Source organism: Cervus canadensis, chromosome 28 (assembly GCF_019320065.1).
Source record: "Cervus canadensis isolate Bull #8, Minnesota chromosome 28, ASM1932006v1, whole genome shotgun sequence".
NCBI lineage: Eukaryota > Metazoa > Chordata > Mammalia > Artiodactyla > Cervidae > Cervus > Cervus canadensis.
Genome location: NC_057413.1, coordinates 31615331 through 31636774, shown reverse-complemented (window position 1 = coordinate 31636774; position 21444 = coordinate 31615331). Strand labels below are relative to the sequence as shown.

Genomic DNA, 21444 nt, shown 5'->3' with positions numbered 1-21444 from the left:
TCTCACCCCGACGCCGGCCCGCGCTCCTCGGCCGCCGGCCCTGCGCAGGCGCCCGCCCTGCTCGCCGCCCACACGACCCCAGCCCCCCAGGCGCCGGCCGCTACTCGCCGCTCACACCCTCTGCGCGCCGCCGATCCTCGTAGAGGCTCGGCTAAGCTCTCCGCCCGGCGCCTGCGCCGAGTTCTGCGAGAAGGCCGTGGAGCCGCCCGGGAGCTGCCCCGCGCGGCCGAGCGAAGGCTGCCTGAGGCGGGGCGCTGTGAGGGCGGGGGCGGGCGGGCGCCTCCCGGGGCCGCTACTCTGGGGCTGCACAACCGCGAGCGGGATGGCGGTTGTGCTTGTGGTTCCACTCCGTGGCTGTGGGCAGGTCGGTTTCGGTGGCTCTCGCGCGCGGGGGTCGCCGCCATTTCCTCAGCGCCCCCCGCCGCCCCGCTTCCTCGAAGCCGCTGCGCGCGCGGGCTGCGCGGTGGGCGTCTCGCCCCGGTGAGGCGCGGAGAGACCAGGAGACGGGCGGTTGGAGCTCAGGTGCGACTTACCCCGCAGAGGTGGGGGCGGGGTAGCCCGGGCGTTAGGGCCGCGCCCTGAGGGCTGCGGTGTGGGTAGCCCCCCGGGGCCGGCCAGGCAAACACCCTCCCCTCCCCGCCGCGGAAGGGCGGGCCGCAAGGGGGCTCTGGGGCGGGAGGTTCGCTCTTCACTCACAAGGCTTTTCAGAGGAGCGATGGGATTTCTCTGTGTTTAGATAGCTGTCGCAGTGCTTATGGCTCATCTGGTAAAGAATCTGCCTGCAATGTGGGACACCTGGATTCAATCCCTGGGTTGGGAAGATCCCCTGGAGAAGGGAAAGGCTACCCACTCCACTATTATGGCATGGACTGCCACAGAGAGTCAGACTGAGCGACTTTCACTTCACTAATTAAGGGGCTTCCCCATATTTAAGGGGCTTCCCTCATAGCTCAGTCGGTAAAGAATCTGCCTGTAAAGCAGGAGACCCAGGTTTGATTCTTGGGTTGGGAAGATCCTCTGGAGAAGGAAATGGCAACCATTCCAGTATTCCTTCCTGGAGAAACCCATGGACAGAGGAGCCTGGCAGTCTGCAGCCGATGGGATTGCAAGAGTCGGACATGATTTAGGGACTAAACACCACGCCGTCCTTAGGGGAATGGATCGGATAGAAGAAAGACTGGTTCTGAGTGGGTTATGATAGACAGCAGGAGAGATGGATGTGGTCAACAGCCCGGTCGGGGGTCACTGAACACCTTGTCCTGAGAGGACCGGTCTTGTAGGTATAGGACAGGGGTGCAGGTGAGAGGAATAGCGGGGGAGGGGAAACACCGCGTCTCTGGAGGTTTCTCTCAGGAAGCAGAGTAAACATCTGGCGGTCATCAGGGAGAGCCTTTGGGTAAGGTGAGTTTTGTTTTGAACATTCAAGGGCACTTAGTCTGACACTTGGGCCATTTAACAGATGGGGAAGCTGAACCACTGGACTTAAGCATCAAGTTAATGGGCATGTCTGAACTTGCAGTTGTTGGAATCGGAGCCCCAGCTTGAATTCTGTCCCAGTCTGTTATTCTTGCAACTTCAGGCAGTTACCTTATCTAAAAGGTTAGGAGACCACAGTGGGAGGTTCACTGGAGACGTAGATCGCAGAGGGGTTGTTGTTGTTCAGTCCCTAAGTCATGCCCCAGTCTTTATGACCACATGTACTGAGGCCTGACACCAGGCTTCCCTGTCCTTCCCTGTCTCCCTGAGTTTACTCAAATTCATGTCCATTGGGTCAGTGATGTCATCCAACCATCTCACCCTCTGTAGCCCTGTTCTCCTTCATCATATCCTCAATCTTTCCCAGCATCAGGGTCTTTTCCAATGAGTCAGGTCTTTACATCAGGTGGCCAAAGTATTGGATCTTCAGCATCAGCATCAGTCCTTCCAAGGAATATTCAGGGTTGATTTCCTTTAAGATTGAGTGGATTGATTTCCTTGCTGTCCAAGGGACTCTCAAGAGTCTTCTGTAACACTACAGTTCAAAAGCATCAATTCTTTGGTGCTCAGCCTTCTTTATGGTCCAACTCTCATATCCGTACATGCCTTCTGGAAAAACCATAGCTTTGATTATAGGGAGGGACTTTTGTCTGCAAAGCTCTCTAGGCTTGTCATAGCTTTTCTTCCGAGGATCCAGGGTCTTTAAATGTCACGGCTGCAGTCACCATCCACAATGATTTAGGAGCCCAAGAAAATAAATCCTGCCACTGTTTTCATTTTTGCCCTATCTATTTGCCATGAAGCGATAGGACCAGATACCATGATCTTAGTTTTTGAATGCTGAGTTTTAAGCCAGATATTTGAGAAGGGTGGAGGCTTTCCAATATGTCCCCACTAGGGTGGGAAGACTAGGTCACATGGGAAGAAAGGAGCCCAAAGGTGCAGACAGTGCCCACAGGTGCTGGCTTTTCAGACTGTTAGTCCGGCTGTCTAGTTCGCTCAGACTTGAAGTGTTGGTTTCCCACTTTGGGACGCGGCAGGGTGGAGGGGCGAATTCAGGGGTGAACTTAGAAGTGTAAAATCACTGGCTTTTCTGGGTCTTTGAGGGCGTCAGTGCTCCTTTTCTTGTAGTTGTGGCTGCCTTTGGGGGCTGGCCCCTGGGACAGCTGAGTTGGAATTAGACTAAGACTTTATCTTGATCTGATTGACCCCTCACACCCTGAACCCACACATGCTTTCAAGAATCATTCCTTCCTGGCAGATGGTAGCTGGTTTAGAGCAGGGACTCTGCCTTGTTCATTCCAGACTCCCTCATGGTTAGGTGCTGTGTTTGGCAAATTGAAATGATGCACTTTGTATCTGCAGAACTGATCATCGTTTGAGTCTTTAGGAAAATTATCTTGAGTTTCCAGGGGCTTACAGCTGGAGGTGGGAGCAGAAAATGATGCAATTCCCAGAGTAAATTTTAAAAATTTAAGTCTTAAAAAAAAATAAAAATTTAAATCTGAAAACTCGGTTGTATCTTTACAAGTTTATTTCATATTATCTTTTGTATACCTGCTGATCTCCTAATTGTGCAAGAGTTTCAGCTGTCCTTTAAAATAATATTTGTGATAAAAGGAATATTTAAGTGAATTCTAGTAAATCAGACTTTTCTATGATATCTTTTTAACCAGTTGATGAAAGAGTAGGTAAAAGTCATGTTTCCATTTTTCATTAGAAATCATTTCTTACATCCAAGCAGCATTAAATAGTGTAATTTTATAGTTATACCCGTAGTGCTAAAGCATCTTTTTTTTCTTTTGCTAATGCATTTATTTTGGCTCTAACAGTAGATGAGTTGCTTATCATTGTTTTGTTTTGAGGTTTCTTTTTGTTTGTTTGTTTCTTTGTTTTTTGGTTTTCATTGTTATAGCATTATTGGGTTTTATTTTGGTAAAAATTTTAATTGAAATATAGTTTATTTACAGTGTTTCAGGCATAGGGGCTGCCTGTTGAGAAACACTGTGTAGCATTTATGAATTTTATAATTCTAGTATTTTTATACTTCCAAGGGAAATTGTTTTAGAAATTTGTCAAAGTAGAAAGTGGAAAAACTCGTTTTACCGTTCTGTTTTCTATCCTAGCAGTGTGTAGGTTTTTTTTTTTTTTTGGTAGTAACCTTTTAAGATCCTTTTCCAATATAGTAAGTTATTTTCATGCTTTTGTCATGTGTTATTACTTCTGTAGACTGTTGGTTTTCTGTCATCAGTTTTATTGAGGTATAATTTACCTGTAACACAATACACATTTTAATAGAGTTTTGACAAATATATACAATCCTTATAACCAGCAACCCAACCAAGATTTCTGCTATCCCAAGGATTCCCTTTTCTCTTTTGTGGCACTGGCTACTTCCCATCTGCAGCCTTAGGCAGCCAAGGATTTTCTTTCCCCTACAGATTATCTTTGTCTTTTTCATTGTATTTCTGGAGTCCACATGCCAGCAATAGCAAACTCCTCTGTACAGGGCCAGTTAAAAGCATACAGTGTGTGCTCCATTCTGTCTGACTTCTCAGTCTTTAAGATTATCCTTAATGACTATGTTGATTGTGTATTTTGTTGGTAATTCATTCCTTTTATTTTTTTAAATTGTGGTAAATGATACAAAACTAAATGTTGCCATTTCTAAACATTCTTCTGTGTCCACTTCAGTGGCATTAATTATATTTCCATTGTTGTGCAACCATCACTTCTATTTCCAAAGCTTTTTCATAACCCCAAATAAACTCTATAGCTTTTAAGCAGTGACTACCCACTCTCCTACCCCCTCAGCCTGGTAGCCTCTAATCTACTTTGCTTCTATGAGTTTACCTCTTCTAGACATTTCAGATGAGTTGCATCATACAATATTTGTCCTTTGGTGTCTGGCTTATTTGAGTAAGCAGTGTTTTCAAAGTTCATGTTGTTGTATCTATCAGCATCTTCCTTTTGACTGAGTAACTTTTCATTGAATAGACATACTTTGTATGAACGTAGGTTTTCAGTTCTCTTGAGTGTATACCTAGAAGAGGAATTGCTGGATAAGATGGAAATTCGAAATTTGACTTTTTCTGGACTCACAAGGCTGTTTTCTATAGGCCTGTACCATTTCACATTCCTACCTGCATTGGACAAGGGTTCCAGTTTCTCCCCATCCACTCCAACACTTGTTATTATAGCCATCTTAGTAGGTGTGGAAGGACTATTGGTTTTTCATAAGATACGTAAGCAAAGACTATTGCTACCAACTTGGTAGGGGAATTAATGAGTGTAATTGTATATGTTCCAGGAGGATGGACTGAGGCAAGTTCTGGAGGAGATGAAAGCCTTAGATGAGCAAAACCTACCTGATGTGTAAGTTGGTAATTTGATATTTTGAAACAGTTTAAGAAATATGATATTGATGTCAGATCATCTTAATATTAGTTTTTAGATATGAGTTGTTTGTGTTTTTTTTTTTGTTTGTTTGTTTTTTTTTTAATTCTCTATGAGCCTGGTCATACCCTAGCTATACAGAAGTAGAAGGATTTGTGTTAATGATTGTTATGTCTCTGGGGACGAAATAGTGCTTGGCACATGGTAGATGTTCAATAAATACTTCTTGTTTGACTGGTGTGACTTGAAAGGAATTAGGGTAGATCCAAAAGAGATGATCCAGGAGCAAGTAACAGACCTGATGAGTACAGTGCATTGTTTCCACTGCTTGTTTTCATCAGGTGAGGCCTTAGTGGGCTTAAAGGGAGAACAGGCAGCTTGCAAATTTAGCAGGAGTAGCAGAGACTTGTGAAAGCTTGACTGAAGTTGGCTGGGAACTCATGCTGCAGAACACTACAGCTTGGTAGGCTAGAGGGTTCTGGAGTTGCAGACTGTCTAGAGCCAAGCATGGTAGTTGGCACAGGGGAGAATTTGAGCTGAATGACAAACTTCAGAGGACCTGTGATTGGGTGAAGAATGAGACACAAGAGTACTGACTGCTGGAGGGAAAATGAGTTATTGAGAGCTCATCCTGGAGAGAAGTATGTCTGCAACTTGAGATTTCGTCCCTGGCCTTGTTCGGTAGTGTTTTCATCAGTTAGTTGGGCATAGAAATCGGTAGCATGTTGTTAGGGTGTGTGGAGTACACAGAAGAGTAGGAACACTTTGCAGTGACTGTGTTACTGATGATGAGGAACTGATGTGCAAGAGGTCTGCGGTAAATGTAAGGGAAATGGAAAGTCGTGCACTCGGGTTCCCAAGTCCTTCATTTGTTCCTGCAACTCAGCAGTTATGAGCTGATAAAGGGCTCTGGTGTTTCAGTTGTAAACAGCAGAATCAAGAGGTTTGCCCCCATGGCCCTCAACAGTGTCATGCGGAAGGCAGGTGTTAAATGCAGGTAAAGCGGGTCAGAGTACCTGCTGTGAAGGAAAACACCATACTGGGAGGAGAGTCATGCACTGAAAATATTGGTAGATTGTGAAATCTGGGAAATTCTTGCTGAGGAATAGACTTCTGCTGGAGCCTGAAGAAGCAGGTTTTAGCGAGGAAGTAACTGTGGACAGAGAGCATTCTAGTTAGAGGAAACAGCATGTGCAAAGGCCCTGAGTCTTGAAAGAGGGTGGGATGCCCAGGGACCTGGGCCTTCCCAAAGGCCAGTGTGGCTGGAACTTAGTGAGCAGGCCGAGAGCAACACCAGGGGAGATTTCTAAGCATGTGGGGCAGGTGGTGGCATGTTTGTGTTCTAAGGTCATCTAAGGACGACCCTGGCCCCATGTGGATAGGGGATGGTGGGATCGAGAGGGAGGATGGTGGTCATGCAGCTGACAGGAGAGGTGAGCCAGACCAGCGGGAAGGAGAACAGTTTGCACACCTGTTTAGGAGGTGACTGAACAGGCCTTGGTCCAGTAAGGGAATGATTTTCCTCTGTTCGTACCATGGGGAAAATCAGGATCTAAAATTCTGTGCCCTATCCTCCTAGTTTGGTTCAGGGCAGGACACCACTATTATCAGTTTCTGCTTAAAATTGTTTGTCAGAAGAAATATATTCCTATTTAATTGCTCACATGGAACTGTGAATTCTTTAAGGAAATTCTTGTGTGCTGTATCAAGTACTTTGATGTTAAGTTGGGTGTATTTTATTTGTGCTATTCATTATAATCAAGAGCACATTGTAAGCAGTGTGGAGAATAAATTTAACGTTTCTAGAATGGCAGAAGTGTCTAGAACAGATCTAGAAGACATGGTACATCTATGTACATGGTACAGATCTAGAAGACACGGGACATATATTTTGCCTCTATTTTCAGGGTCTAGAGCAGGCACATACATTTTATATTTATCTGTTCCTTTTAACACTCTAAAGTAGATATCTATTAATTCTGTACATCTGGTTTTGTTTTGTTTTGTTTTGTTTTTTTTCAATTGTGGTTAAGATACACACCAGATAGCTCAGTGGTACAGAATCTGACTGCCAACACAGGAGATGCATTCCCTGGATCGGGAAGATCCCCTGGAGAAGGAACTGGTGACCCACCCCAGCTCTCTTTCCTGGAAAATTCCAAGGACAGAGTAGTCTGGCAGGATACAGTCCATGGTGTCAGAAAAGGCGGACGTGACTGAGTGACTGAGAACACAGACCATTCAGTGTATTCTAAACATTCATAGTGTCATATAGCTATCACCACCACCTTCTTCAGAAGTCTTCATTTTGCAAAACTGAAACACCATACCCAGTAAACAATTGCACATCTGATTGGAAAGGGTGATGCTTGTCTGATATCTAAGGAGACACATATTTTATAGGGTAAAGCCAAAATTTTCTCCCTCTCTGTGTAAAGGACCCTAAAGTACAAACATGCACAGAGTTGAAGATAAAGAACTATTTCTTGGATGAGTGGAGGAGCACTTGACTTTAGAGTCCTTTGCTCACTTTCTGGGAATGAGGATTTGAAAGTATTGATATCATAGAAAGAGGACTTCGTAAGATGAGAGCATGATGTGAGGCCATAATGTTATGCACTGTGATATTTGATCTCTTATCCCATCATGAAAAAGGGATTCTAAAAAGTGAGGCAAAGATTGTCTTTTGGAGACAATGGAAATTCATCAGTGTACAAAACCCAATGTGCCACATGGGTAAACAAGAGAGTGGGAGTATGATCCTAGGCAAATTAGTTAGGTATTTATTTATTTATTTAATTTAAGTTTGTGCACACAGCTTGCAGGATCCTAGTTCCCTGACCAGGGATTGAACCTGTGCCCTGAGCAGTGAAAGTGCAGTGTCTTAAACATTGGACCGCCAGGGAATTCCCTGACCCTTTTCTATTTTATCCTATTAGCAAAAGCTCTGATATGGAGGCAGGTAGGTTAACTACTAACACAAATGGCTAACAAGTATGGCCTCAGTTGTTAGCTGGCTTTGAAAACGTGACTTGTTCTCAGTAGGCATTCTTTTACTTAAATGTTTTACCAGGAATAACGCAAAGTCAGGAGGACGAGGTGATTTGGTCCCAGCCATCGAGTTTCAACACTGTCCTTTGCTAAGAAGTCAGCGCTGCGCCGGAGCCTGCCTGTGAGCTTCTGTGTTTGCGGGGGTGGCAGGAAGCAGAGGGGGTTCCCGTCCCAGGGGGTGTCAGAAATTCTTGGCAATGTCTCTCTTCTATGAGCATTCTTAATTTTCTCTTTGTTTCCTTTTAAACGTTTTTTATCATGGAAAGTTGCACTATTCTTAAACTAGGGAGTAATATTACAGCCCCCCATGGAGCCATCATATAGGTCAAACAGTTCTTCACATTTTGCCATAATTGCTTCGTCTTGTTTTATGTGTCTAGGCTAAACATTAGGCACTTTACCGCTGAATAGTTTTGTGTGCATCTTTAAGAAATAAGGCCCTCTGGGGCCTTTTCTCACTGTATAGTTGACCTGTGACCACTGTGTAACTCTCCTGTCTGGAGCAATGACCGTCCCTTCACAGCATCCATCCAGTCTGCTGCTCTTTTCCCTGTTGTCCCGAAGGTGTCCCCTTGCAGTGGTTTGTTTGCCTCGGGAACCAAATCAAATCCACGTGTTACCTTCTGGTGGTTCAGTCCTAAGCCTCTCCTGATCAAGACAACTTCTGCTCCAATGCGGTATTAATGTTCCAGGCATGACCGGCTGCTTCGGATTAGAGCCCTCAGGTGGGGTTATGGCAGTGTCTTGCCAAGGCCTTTACGATTTCACATGTCTGCTGAAGAGAAAAGTTAGCACTCTTGTTCAAATCTGTAAAGTCGGAAACTGGCTGAGCTTCTGGCTCAGCTTCTACAATAGTATTTATAGTACTTGTCATTTTGTTTGAACCTTTGATTTTCAGTAGTTTTTGGTCTGTTTGAGAATGGTAGTAGTAATTCTAAATGCTGTATGGAAAACTACTATTAACAAAATAAAGGGTCCGGTTATGTTAGTTGCTAGAGATCCATCAGTAGGGTGCAAAGCTGGCATCATTATTTGTAAATTTTTCATAAAATATGTGTGTGTACATACTGTGCTTGGGGCTTGCCAGGTGGCACTTGTGGTAAAGAACTTGCCTGCCAATGTAGGAGACGTAAGTGATGTAAGTTCGATCCCTGGGTTGGGAAGATCCCCTGGAGGAGGGCTTGGCAACCCACTCCAGTATTCTTGCCTGGAGAATGCCATGGATGAGGACCCTGGTAGGCTACAGTCCATACAGTCACAGAGAGTCGGACACGACTGAAGAGACTCAGCAGGCACACACATACTTTGCTTATCTTTGTGAATACGTGCGATGAATTCTTGATTTGTTCAGTCACTGAGGCACAATATTTAAGGACACAGGATTGAAGGCAAGCAGACTCTTGTGGAAATATTGGCTCTGCTTCTGTGAGATCCTAGGCAGGAGGCTCCATCTCTCCCTGTGCCTAAATTCCCTCATTTGCAAAGTGAAAGTCATAGCATCTGCTGCAGTGACTTCAGACACTAACTCCCTAGTTAGACCAAACTTCATAGGTTAAGACTGCCCTCACTTCAGACTCCAGCCATGGTTTGGGTGTTCCCAGGGCCACTCTCCCTTCTGACCACCTGGCTGCAAATTCAGAGATTCCCACTCTCCCCTCAGGTTTGAGGCTTTTAGCCTCTTGACATCATTGCGGAGAGGAGAGGGGACCAGAAGTAGGGCTCCGTCACCTGTGATTCAGTCCGTCACAGTTTGATCCATCGATTCACCTGTGTCCTGACATCCAGACTTGTGCGAGCTTCCCTGGTTGACACCACATCATGTGCATTGTTCCACGGCAGTGTGCCGGGAGGGTGGCGTGTCCTGATTCCTCGGGGAGGGGAAGTCAAAGCTTCACATCTGGGACCCTCCCAGACCTCACCCTGGGTGTCTCTTCCTTTGGCTGGTTCTCATTTGTATTCCTTTCATTACAGTACAACAGTGGACGTCAGGGCAGTGCTTTCCTGGGTCCTGAGAGTCGTTCTGGCAAAGTATCAAACCTGAGGGAGGGGTGTATGTGTGTATGTATGCACGCGCATGCTTTGTTAGTGAAGGTTATGAAGATGTTTTTCTGTACAGTCTTCTCGGAGTTATCTTGTTTTATTTTTCACAGAGATATCCATGGTACTGGAATAGATATTTGTGAATAATGTATAACCCAAGTTGCATGTCTGTGGTTGGCGGGGAGGGGGCGGGGCTTTCTTTTTTCTTAGTTTGTTTGTCCTTGTACCTTTTTCATACTGTTTAAATGATTATAATTTTGTAGTACTTCTTAAGTAAGTTTTCCCATTTTGTTCTTCTTTCTCAAGTGTCTTGACTATTTTTGGCTTTTTGCATTTCCATGTAAATTTTAGCCTTATTTGTCAAGTTTGATATTTTTGAACAATTGGAGTTTTGATTGAGAATGACTTGGATCTGTAGATCAGTTAACAGTATTGTAATACTGAATCGTCCAGTCCTTGAAAGTGGTGTATCATTCTGCATTATTAGGTACCAATGTGCAGAATGACCAATACCTACTGTTCTAGGTACCAGTGCTTGGTTCATAAGAGGCAATCGATAATATTTGTAGTTTGAATGAATGGTCATAGGAAAGATGCATGTGGGCATCTGTGCTGTTTTTGAAAGGCTTAGTGTACAGTTTCTGCAAGTTTATTTTCTTATAGCTTTGTCAAATGGCCATCTTTGTGTTTCCAGGTGGACTGGTTCAATGGTTACAAAATGTCCCTTGCTACCTACATGAGGTCATTGGCAGGAGACCAAGGTTTGGACATCACACAGGATGTGAAACCTCCAAAAAGCCTATATATAGAAGTAAGTATACCTTTAAAAAAACTGGGTGTTTCTTTAATGCTTAGAGTGTGCTTACTGTTATCCAAAGGAGGGGTATATGAATATCTACTATTGTATATAGGAATATAACTGGGAGGCACCATAGGTTTGGTTTCTGACTCACAATAAGGTGAAATTTCACTGAAACATGTCACACAAATCTTTTGGTTTCCCCGCGCATGTGAAACATTCTTACACTCATCTACTGAGTATGTCTTAGCATTATATACATATTTTATTTCTAAAATATTCTGCTCTCTGACAATGCAGGGTTAACACAAATCTTTAGTTTGTAAAAAAAAAAAAAAATCAGTATTAGAGAAGCACAATAAAGCAAAGCCCAAACAAGAGAGGAAACATAAACCGAAGCCAAAACGTTTGCCTGTAGTGGGAATGGGATTGAACAATTAAAAATTTCTGGCAGTACCTGTTTTTAAAGTTTTAACTTTAGAACCATGTAAGTATTTTACACATTGTTAAAAGAAAATGAAATCAAAGTGAAAAACCAACGCAAAACTCTCCTTGGCATCTCCTTCAGTTTCCTTGCTGTCCATGTTGACCTATACATATATTCAGAGATTTGCCATTTTTCTTCCTCCCCATCAGAACTGGACAGTTTGAACTGCTAGAATGCCTCAGGAAAGAATGCTAAGCCTAACTACACAGAGAAGACGCAAACAGAGCCTAACGCTTACCTGTAGGTGCATGTACAGTGCCCAGCTACTGGATGGTTACTCCATAATAAAAAATAATGTAGGTATTGTAAAACATCAGTTTTTCTTTTCAGGTGCGGTGTCTAAAAGACTATGGAGAATTTGAAGTTGAAGATGGTGCTTCAGTGCTATTAAAAAAAAACATAGCCAGGGATTTACTGTCTTAGGATACTTTAAATTTTTAAGGGTGTCAAATGACGGAAATGTTGGAATCAGTAGTAAACTAAATACCACCTTGCGATGATCATTTGTGTCATAGACATTAAGTTTATCATAAAATATGCTTTTATCCTTTTTCTAAAACCTTGAAGCAGAAAGGGGCGATACAGTTGACCCTTGAACATCATGTAGGGATAATGGGTGTAGTCAGACTGCCCGCTCCCCACAGGCTCTAGACACATGGGCTTCCGTTGTGGCAGCACGCAGACTTGGTAGTTGTGGTGTGTGGGCTCTGTGGCATGTGGATTCTAGAGTTTGTGGGCAGAAGCCTTCCTCTTGATGAGATTTTGTCTCTCAGGATCAATCTGTAAAACTGGGGTAACTTAAAAGCATCATCTACTCTAGTGGACATTAAGGGGCTTCTAACATGTCTTAGCACATCTGAAATAAGTTTTCTATAAAATCTGTGTTATAGATCACCCACACAATGTGAAATATTAATAGGGAAACGTTTCCCTACCATACAGTCCTTTATTCTTGACTCTATGGGGCATGTTTCTCATTGCCCAGAAATGAGAACAAATGTCTTTAGTAGACATTGGAATAACTGTTCAGTGAACACCTCCATCGTTTTTTTTTTTCTTTTTCGTTTTGGATTTCATAGTTGTAAGACTTAAACATTCAGTTAAATTAGACATCAGCCCTTGGCCTATGGGTCTTCATGACTGGTTGGCAGGAGTTTCTTTGGCCGTGGGTCCCACGCGAGGCCTTTGAGCTTGTAGAGAACTGTCAGGCGCACAGTGCTGCTGAAACAGCATCCGCTTCCTTGAGCACTTACTCTACTCGCTTCTTCAGTTCCTTTCTAGAGTTCTCTACGCTGCACTTTCTAATGCACTGTTCTTCATTTTTACTCAGGGATCTATATCTATCTAGTCTTTGAGTTTCCTTTGGTCACCTGTGAGCTTGAAAAGTCTTCCTGCCTCACTCCCTGCACCTCCCCGTACCAGAATTTAGTCAATGTGCCCTTGTGTGTTAAGCCTTGCTGTTTGGGAGGGAATGAGACCAGGAGATGCCATTCCAGCTCAGAATGAGAGCAGTGTGCTCTCGGGAGATACAGAGGATGAGCCTTAGCCGGGCACCACTGTCCTCACACACAGCGTGTGGCCAGCATTCTTGGGTTACAAAGACTTTTCATCCTTGAAGACTATGGGAGAAGAATTGCACTGTTAGAGGAATGACTGTTCAGACATAGATCCTCGAAGAGGTTTAGTGGAGAATACACTCCTTCCGCTTGCCTTCTTAGTGAACTGTTGCCACAGCCCTTGTGGTCCGTGGCCCAGATCACCTACCTGGCTTTCCTGTGTTTAAATCTTAAAATGCGAACACTGAGGAGAATACCTACTAGAATTCATAAGTCTTTACTTTAAATTTAACTTAAGCAAGGAATGCATTTGTGTATAAAATTCCGATTTTAGTATAGCTCTAAGTAACATCAATTTCAGTTGATGAAAATAGCAAATATACTTAAGCTTACTTTAACTCCTTCACTGGTGCAGTTTGAAATATTCATCGTGTATTGCTGCTTTTTAATGACACAGCATGTAATTTAAAACACGTTTCATTCCTCTCTCTTCCTCCCCTCTCCCCTGAGCACTTTTTACCTCGGTGGAAGTACGAGCAGCTGATTAGACAAGGCGTTCTGGAGCGTGTGCTGTCATGACCCCTGGCCAGATGGCTGCTAAGACTCCCTCCTGGTGTGAGACTGCACCAACCAAGGTCACTTCTCCACCTCCCTCTCTACCTCCCCAAGGCCCACTGCTTTTTGGTTCTCAAATGGAAACTGTCTTTATGCAGGAATGCTTTGCAGAAGAGTATGGTTAGATTGTTTTCTTTTTTTTTCTTTTCATTTGGATGTTAATTTCTCTCTTTTTCATTTCTGAATATAATCCCATTACCTTCCATGGTAAACATATTTGTGAATCTGTGTTGTATGTTTGTACTTTGAAGTATTGGTTCTCAAAAGAGAGTTGCACTCTGGCCATGCAGAGAATCCACACACATCCACCCTGCTGTCCACAGCTCTACAGCAGAGTCCATGGTCAGGGTTTTAGCAGATGCTGAGCTTAAAGAGAATGCTTCCCGGCACGTAAACTGCCATTTCTCATTCTGTCCTCACAGCGTGCAGGAGGTTTGAGTTTCTATCGTACAGGATTCTCGCCTTTGTGTAGTAAGCTGTCTCTGTAATCACAACGTCCTACAATTCCCCAAATGCTCCCCTGTGTTTCAGTTTCATGCCAGTAAACACAAGTTAGCTGTTCCTCTCTTTTAAACACTGAGGGAGAGCTTCAGCTGGTGTGAAGGGAGGCCTCGTGTCCCTCTGCCTCTTGGATTGTTGCTGGAAGTGTGCTGTGCAGGCCAGGGAGCTGCGTTTCCGAAGTTTGTTTCCAAATCCCATGGGCAGGTGGAGCTGGCGGTCTCTAAAGGACACAATGAATTTTGCCCATTTCCAGTGGTGGCTGGTCTGGCTCGTGCCTGTGTGCAAGCTTGTGTTGCAGGATGTCCATTTTGGAAAAGGAAATTGAGATTGGGGCTAGGAAAGGAATTTTGTGCAATTTCGCCCCAAGAGTCACATTGACCAGAAAGACACAGGAAGAGCTGATCAGCTAAGTGGAGGGCAATTTCTACTGTCCATTGAAATGATAGGCATCAGAGAGGCACAAGGGGGGTCCTACCTGCTGGTCAATACCCTTTCTCCACCAGTCCCCTCTATGACCAGCCCAGTAATCTGAGACATTCAAGTTTAAAACCCAGATAAACCCAGTACCTGGCGCTCTCTGTACAATTTATTTCTTAGACGGGCCAAAATTATACTCAAGTAGTCAAGCTACGGAGAGCCTCTGCCTAGGGTGTGGATCTGCATATTTTCACAACACATGTATTAAAACTTAGGTCAGCAGGCTGCCCTTGGCAGATTCTTTTCCAAGCTGTGCGGCTCACAGGATCTGGTTCCCGATTGGGGATTGAACCTGCACCCTGGGCATTGAAAGCACAGAGCCCTAACCATGTACCTCTAGGGAATCCCCTCATCTTAAAAATATTTCTTCCCATAGATTCATAGCCAGATCAGATTTTCATCTGAATCTCTGCCAGGAAACCATAAGGAAAATTTCTCTAGTGCATTGGATAGATGATGTTTTAACTGTAGGCCAGTGGTCACTTCCCTTGCATTCTGCTCTTCCAAGCATGTGGAACCATGTGCAGGGGAGCCCAGAGTGCATGTGAGTCAGCTGTGAGGAGGAACCTGCGGTAAAGGCCAATGCCCTGTTGCCAGCCCAGCATCATTCCTGTATATAAACCGTATGATATACTTTTCTGATTCATTCCCGAAATAAAATAATAAGTATAGTTCTTATTTGAAGTAAATGTATACTGGTTGAAAAGTTAAAATTTTGTAGGTTTTATTGATTTATGTTGGTTGGTTCTATAGAGTTGTGTCTAGAATTTTAAAATATATGTTTTTTTTATTTAAAGGTAATGCACAATTAAAAAGCTAAAAGAAAACATACAATGTAGAAAATCAAAGTAAGTTCCCATTTTACCTACTAAATGCCACCGTCCAGTGTGCCCATTGTTAACTGATTACGGATATAAAATGCAATCCCATTTCAGGTGTTCTTCCAATGAAATACTTTTCAGTTTTTGTTCCTGATGTGAATGGAATCTTCTTTTCTGTTACATTTTCTAACTGGCTTTGGCTGATAAATATTAAAATGCAGTAAATGATGATGATTTGGCCACTTTCCTACATTAAGTCATCTCTTTTTCACATTGATTTTGTCATCTGGAACTTTCAGAAAAATGTTGACTACTGCTGGTAATAGCTGGCAGCTTATCCTTTTCCTCACTCAACCTGAATGACACTGTCTTCTTCTCTCTGCCCCATACTTCTCCAGGAAAACTGCCAAGACTTGTGGCCTCCCGCAGTCCAGCCTGACACTTCAAGATAAATTTAAAACTGTAGTAAAACAGTGGTAATTAACATGTTTTCCAAGTGTACTTTTGAACTTGAGTGATGATCATATGTGGTTTCTCTCTTAACTCCCTAAAATTATGGATTACATATATATATATATATATATCTGTGGTACTATCTTACAGTCCATTATATAAGATGGCTCAGAAATTCTTCGGTGAATCCATGGGAGGCAGAGGGAGCTGTGGGGTCAGCTGTGGTGTCCACACTGATTGCATGGCTCCATCTGATGGCGTTGCAGCTTCCCGTTGAAACAGGTCAGTTCAGTTCATTTGCTGATGTCCTTTAGGATGGACTGGTTGGATCTCCTTGCAGTCCAAGGCACTCTCAAGAGTCTTCTCCAACACCACAGTTCAATAGTATCAATTCTTCAGCACTCAGCTTTCTTTATAGTCCAACACTCACATCCATACGTGACCACTGGAAAGACCATAGCCTTGACCAGATGGACCTTTATGACCAAGGGAATGTCTCTGCTTTTTAATATGCTGTGTACTTTGGTCATAACTTTCCTTCAAAGGAGTAAGGGTCTTTTGATTTCATGGCTGCAATCACCATCTGCAGTGATTTTGGAGCCCCAAAAAACAAAGTCTGACACTGTTTCCACTGTTTCCCCATCTATTTGTCATGAAGTGATGGGACCAGATGCCATGATCTTAGTTTTCTGAATGTTGGGCTTTAACCCAACTTTTTCACTCTCCTCTTTCACTTTCATCAAGAGACTTTTCAGTTCCTCTTCACTCTCTGCCATGAGGGTGGTGTCATCTGCATATCTGAGTTATTGACATTTCTCCCGGCAATCTTGATTCCAGCTTCTGCTCCTTCCAGCCCAGCGCTTCTCATGATGTACTCTGCATAGAAGTTAAATAAGCAGGGTGACAATATACAGCCTTGACATACTCCTTTCCCAATTTGGATCCAGCCTGTTGTTCCGTTTCCAGTTCTAACTGTTGCTTCCTGACCTGCATACAGGTTTCTTAAGAAGCAGGTCAGGTGGTCTGGTATTCCCATCTCTTTCAGAATTTTTCACAGTTTATTGTGAGCCACACAGTCAAAGGTTTAGCATAGTCAATAAAACAGAAATAGATGTTTTTCTGGAACTCTTTTGCTCTTTTGATGATCCAGCGGATGTTGGCAACTTGATCTCTGGTCCCTCTGCCTTTTCTAAAACCAGCTTGAACAACTGGAATTTCATAGTTCACATACTGTTGATGCCTGGCTTGGATAATTTTGAGCATTACTTTACTAGCATGTGAGATGAGTGCAATTGTGTGGTAGTTTGAGCATTCTTTGGCATTGCCTTTCTTTGGGACTGGAATGAAAACTGATCTTTTCCAGTCCTGTGGCCACTGCTGAGTTTTCCAAATTTGCTGGCATATTGAGTGCAGCAGTTTCACAGCATCATCTTTTAGGACTTGAAATAGCTCAACTGGAATTCCATCAACTCCACTAGCTTTGTTCGTAGTGATGCTTCCTAAAGCCCACTTGTCTTCAAATTCTAGGATGTCTGTCTCTAGGTGAGTGATCACACCATCATGATTATATGGGTCGTGAAGATCTTTTTGGTATAGTTCTTCTGTGTATTCTTGCCACCTCTTCTTAATATCTTCTGCTTCTGTTAGGTCCATACCATTTCTGTCCTTTATTGAGCCCATCTTTGCATGAAATATTCCTTGGTATCTCTAATTTTCTTGAAGAGATCTCTAGTCTTTCCCATTCTATTGTTTTCCTCTATTTCCTTGCTATGACCTCTGGGGAAGGCTTTCTACCTCTTTGTTATTCTTTGGAACTGTGCATTCAAATGGGTATATCTTTCTTTTTCTCCTTTTCCTTTTTCTCCTCTTCTTTTCTCAGCTGTGTGTAAGGCCTCCTCAGCCATTTTGCTTTTTTGCATTTCTTTTTCTTGGGGATGGTCTTGATCCCTGTCTCCTGTACAATGTCATGAACCTCTGTCCATAGTTCATCAGACACTCTATCAGATCTAGTCCCTTGAATCTATTTCTCACTTCCGCTGTATAATCATAAAGGGTTTGATTTAGGTCATACCTGAGTGATTGAGTGGTTTTCCCTACTTTCTTCAATTTAAGTCTGAATTTAAGATGCTACACATGGACATCACCAGATTGCCAATACCGAAATTAGATTGATTATATTCTTCTAGCCAAAGATGGGGAAGCTCCATACAGTCTCCACTTTACATGTGGAGAAACTGGGCACTGGAGAATGAATAGGAGCGAGGGCAAGGTTGTAGGCCACTGGGCTGTGAGGCCTGGCTCATCTCAGGCCACCGTAGCAAACGCCCTCCCCCAAGGTCACCAACTCCAGACATGAGTATTGTGCTGAACTGAAGTCAGTTGATAATGTTATCTCCAAATGTGGGAAGGCTGTTTATTTATGGAATTAAGTCAGCCATCCAACCTAGGGACCTAAGAGCAAGCACATGGTGGTTTTCTTCTTATTCTAAAATTAGTTCCGAGCTTTTCTCTTTTAGGGATTCCTACTGTGTTCACAAGTTATTGAGCCTTATGGTTTCCTAGGCCAGTAATAAATGGAACAAGAGGGAACAATAGAGATTAGAAATGTGTTGGGGGGATCAGGTCTGATAAATAGATAGCTTTTAATGAAGATGGCATGACTGGAAATCCTATTTATAGTTATCTAGTTTTCCTAGTTTTTAAATGGATAAAATAATAATATAGGGCTTATTTCCAAAACCACTTGGAGAAATAATATGCAATTTTAAGAAATATTATAGTTATTATAAATTGTTTGGTTGCAAAACAAAAATAAAATGTCACCTCAAAAATCAAGACTTTTACCCAGTTGATGCAAAAAAAAAAAAAAAAAAATCCTAATACATTTCTCTAATGTTCCTAGTTGAAAACAAAATCATTTTTTAAAGGACTGCCAATTCATTCAGAACTAAAACTTGATTCATCTTACCACATGATTTGGTTTCTCCCAGTCCACTTTTGAGAAGGATTAGATGACAGGTGTTCAGCCAGGACTTCCTGTACTACTTGTTTGATGATTAATGGGGTCTTGGCACAAGAGTGGAGTTTTAGAAAAGAAATAGGAGATGCTTTCTTGAATAGACATGGAGCTTCATTGTCCCAGAATGTAGGTATCATTTCAGAAAGGGATCTCTCCCTGAGAAAACACATTCATGAAAAGTAAAACTGTTCAAGGAAACAAAATCTAAAAGCAGGAATAGAAAGGGAAGCTGGGATGCCTACTCCTGAAATCCTAGTTACTACAGTGCCAGCTGGCAAGCCAGGGTGAAGTGGGATGTCTGGAGAAACAAAACAAAACAAAAGCATCAACTGCAAAAGAATAATCGTTTTAAGCATCAGTTAACCATTTACTGGATGTGAAAGTTGTGCATATGTGTGTATATGGGGGGTTCCTCTCTGGGGTGAGTGTGGGTCTGTCGAGGTCTCTGTGGGGTTATTGGGGGCCCTGTGCAGCAGCAGTGCTGGGTCACTGTGGGTATATGGGGGGTCTCTCTGGGGTGAGTGTGGGTCTGACCCACTCTTCATGGGGGCCCTGTGCTGGATCAGTGAGGGTTATGGGGGGGTCCCTCTGTGGGGTGAGTGTGGGTCTGTCGAGGTGTCTGTGAGGTTATTGGGGGCCCTGTGGTGGGTCACTGTGTGTATATACAGATATATACATATATGTATACATATATATATACATATATATATACTGTGTATATACACTGTGTGGCCCTGTGCTGGGTCACTGTGTGTATATACTGTGTATATACATATATATACTGTGTATATACACTGTGTGTGTATACTGTGTGTATACACTGTGTGTATATGGCAGCAGCCAGGCTGAGGATCCAAGCTCTGTGCTCCCCTCTCCTGAACTCTCGAGGTCACTCGATGACCTAGGACCCAACGCCTCCCCTCAGACCCTGGCTAAGCCCCCACCGCTGTGCCCACCGTGGGGGATGCGGTGCAGAGTCAGGACTAGTCTCCAGGGAGGAACCACAGCACAAGTAGGCCTGTGCCCACTGCCCCCACAGCCCTGGGCCTGGTCCCACATGTGGGGGCCCTGACAGGCATGGAGGCAGGCCCGTTCCTGCCAGCTCCTGGATCAGAGGCCCCCTTCTGGAGGGGGACTGTGCACCAGGGCAGTGTCTGTGACATAGAGCCCAGAATCTCTCTGGAGAAATGCTCGTCTCCCCGCTTTCCAGCTTGAATGAGCCCAAGGAGGAAAGCTGATGGCGTGTTCATTTTCTGCAGGTCCCTTCCATGCATGCTGGGTGACACATCCTGGCTGCTGGTGTCTTCCACCCCGGCCTCTGGAGTGAGTAAGACTGAGTGCAGGTGAGACCTGCTGTGACTCCTGAACAGTCCCTGGGGCTGTTGAGTCCTACCTGTACCCTGGGAGCCTCCTTGGACCACACATGTAGGTAGAGGTCACGGGCTGTGAGTCTGTCCTGAGTACCCAGTCCTGTAAAAGCTGATTGCTACAGTGGGGAAAAGTGAAGCTTCTCTGCTTGAGTTTCTGTTGCCTCTGGGCGCTTGGCCCTCTGTTCAGGGCCTCCAGGTGGTCTCCCTCAGACAGGTCCGGGGAACTAGAGTAGAGGGGAGACTCTGGAGCAATGCCAGCATCAGCCACCAGGCCCCTCACTTCTTTCCTCTGGCCCTGTGGACGGTGGTGGGACACCAATGCTCCTTGGTAAATGCACCATCTATGGGCTCCCCTGCCACTAACATCCTTCCTCTGCATCCCATCCCAGCCACATGTGGGAGAGAAAGGGGCTTTCAGGGCAGCAGCATCTACCCTGCTGTGACTCGGGGGTGAGGCTTGTCCCACCTCTGGACTCCCTTCCTTATTCTGACATGGGAGTTTGTCCCTGACACTTCTTGAGCCTGAGGGGAATTTCAGCTTCTGAACACACCTCCCTACCAGCTGTACAACGTCCTGGTGGAGAGAAAGTAGGATAGAACTGAGCAAGATCCTGAGAAGGGGGAGGTCTTTCGGTTTAGTTCACTGTGACATGTCCTAAACGCTGTTGCTTGTTTCTCTAATGCTGGTATTATGGAAACTGAAGGCGCAGTTATGGAACTGGGGTGAGGATGAGGATCCATGCTGGGGTCACCCTCCCTCCACGGCCCCATCCCATCTGGAAGTCAAAGCAGGCACCTGGGAAGCCTGGACCCCGATGCCTTCCATCTCCCTCAGTGAGGCACCGACAGGCCACTACCCCTGCTCATGAGAAAAAAAACATTTATTTCATGAAACAAAATTTCTGGTAGGAAGAAGCCTTTAGCACACAGACGATGTTCTAACATTGGAGAAAAATATTTATCTGCATGGCATGCATTTTTTTCTTGGAGGAGAGTATTCCTACCCAGAATGCTGTGAAAAGCATGTTCGGATTCACCAGAAGAGGTATATTTCTGAGGGAGACCATGCCTTGGACAGTGGAGGGAATGGCCTGCGACCCGTGTCACTCGTGAGCCATGCTGGCAGACTATGCCTGGAGGGGGACCTGGCTCCCTGGGTGAGAAGGCCCACTTGCTGTCCCTGAGACTGGTCCACTTACTCTTTTTGGAAAAGCTATGCCCGTCGGGGTGGCTTGGTGATAACGGGGTGTATCTCTCCTCATTCTCCTTTCCTCTTGGTAAGACAGGATCCTGTGGTGGCAGCAATTTCTGAGCCTTGAAAACACATTCCTAGGTCACACTGGTACAGCCCATAATGAAGCATGCAGTGGGATTGTGTCTGAG

The 21444-nt window shown here is 44.3% G+C and overlaps 1 protein-coding gene and 1 long non-coding RNA gene across 2 annotated transcripts; both read left to right on the top strand.

Moving 5' to 3' along the window:
• Window positions 1–15207, top strand: LOC122429468 (the record flags this gene model as incomplete). The annotated part of the gene is made up of 4 exons (XM_043449796.1): window positions 1–522; window positions 9895–9951; window positions 10658–10774; window positions 13316–15207. Coding segments are annotated over 4 exons (765 nt in total), but the record flags the coding sequence as incomplete, so codon positions are not given.
• Window positions 1114–7939, top strand: LOC122429484. The gene is made up of 3 exons (XR_006266043.1): window positions 1114–1396; window positions 4787–4851; window positions 7565–7939. It is a non-coding gene; the product is annotated as an uncharacterized LOC122429484 (long non-coding RNA).
• Window positions 15208–21444: the final 6237 nt, after the last annotated feature.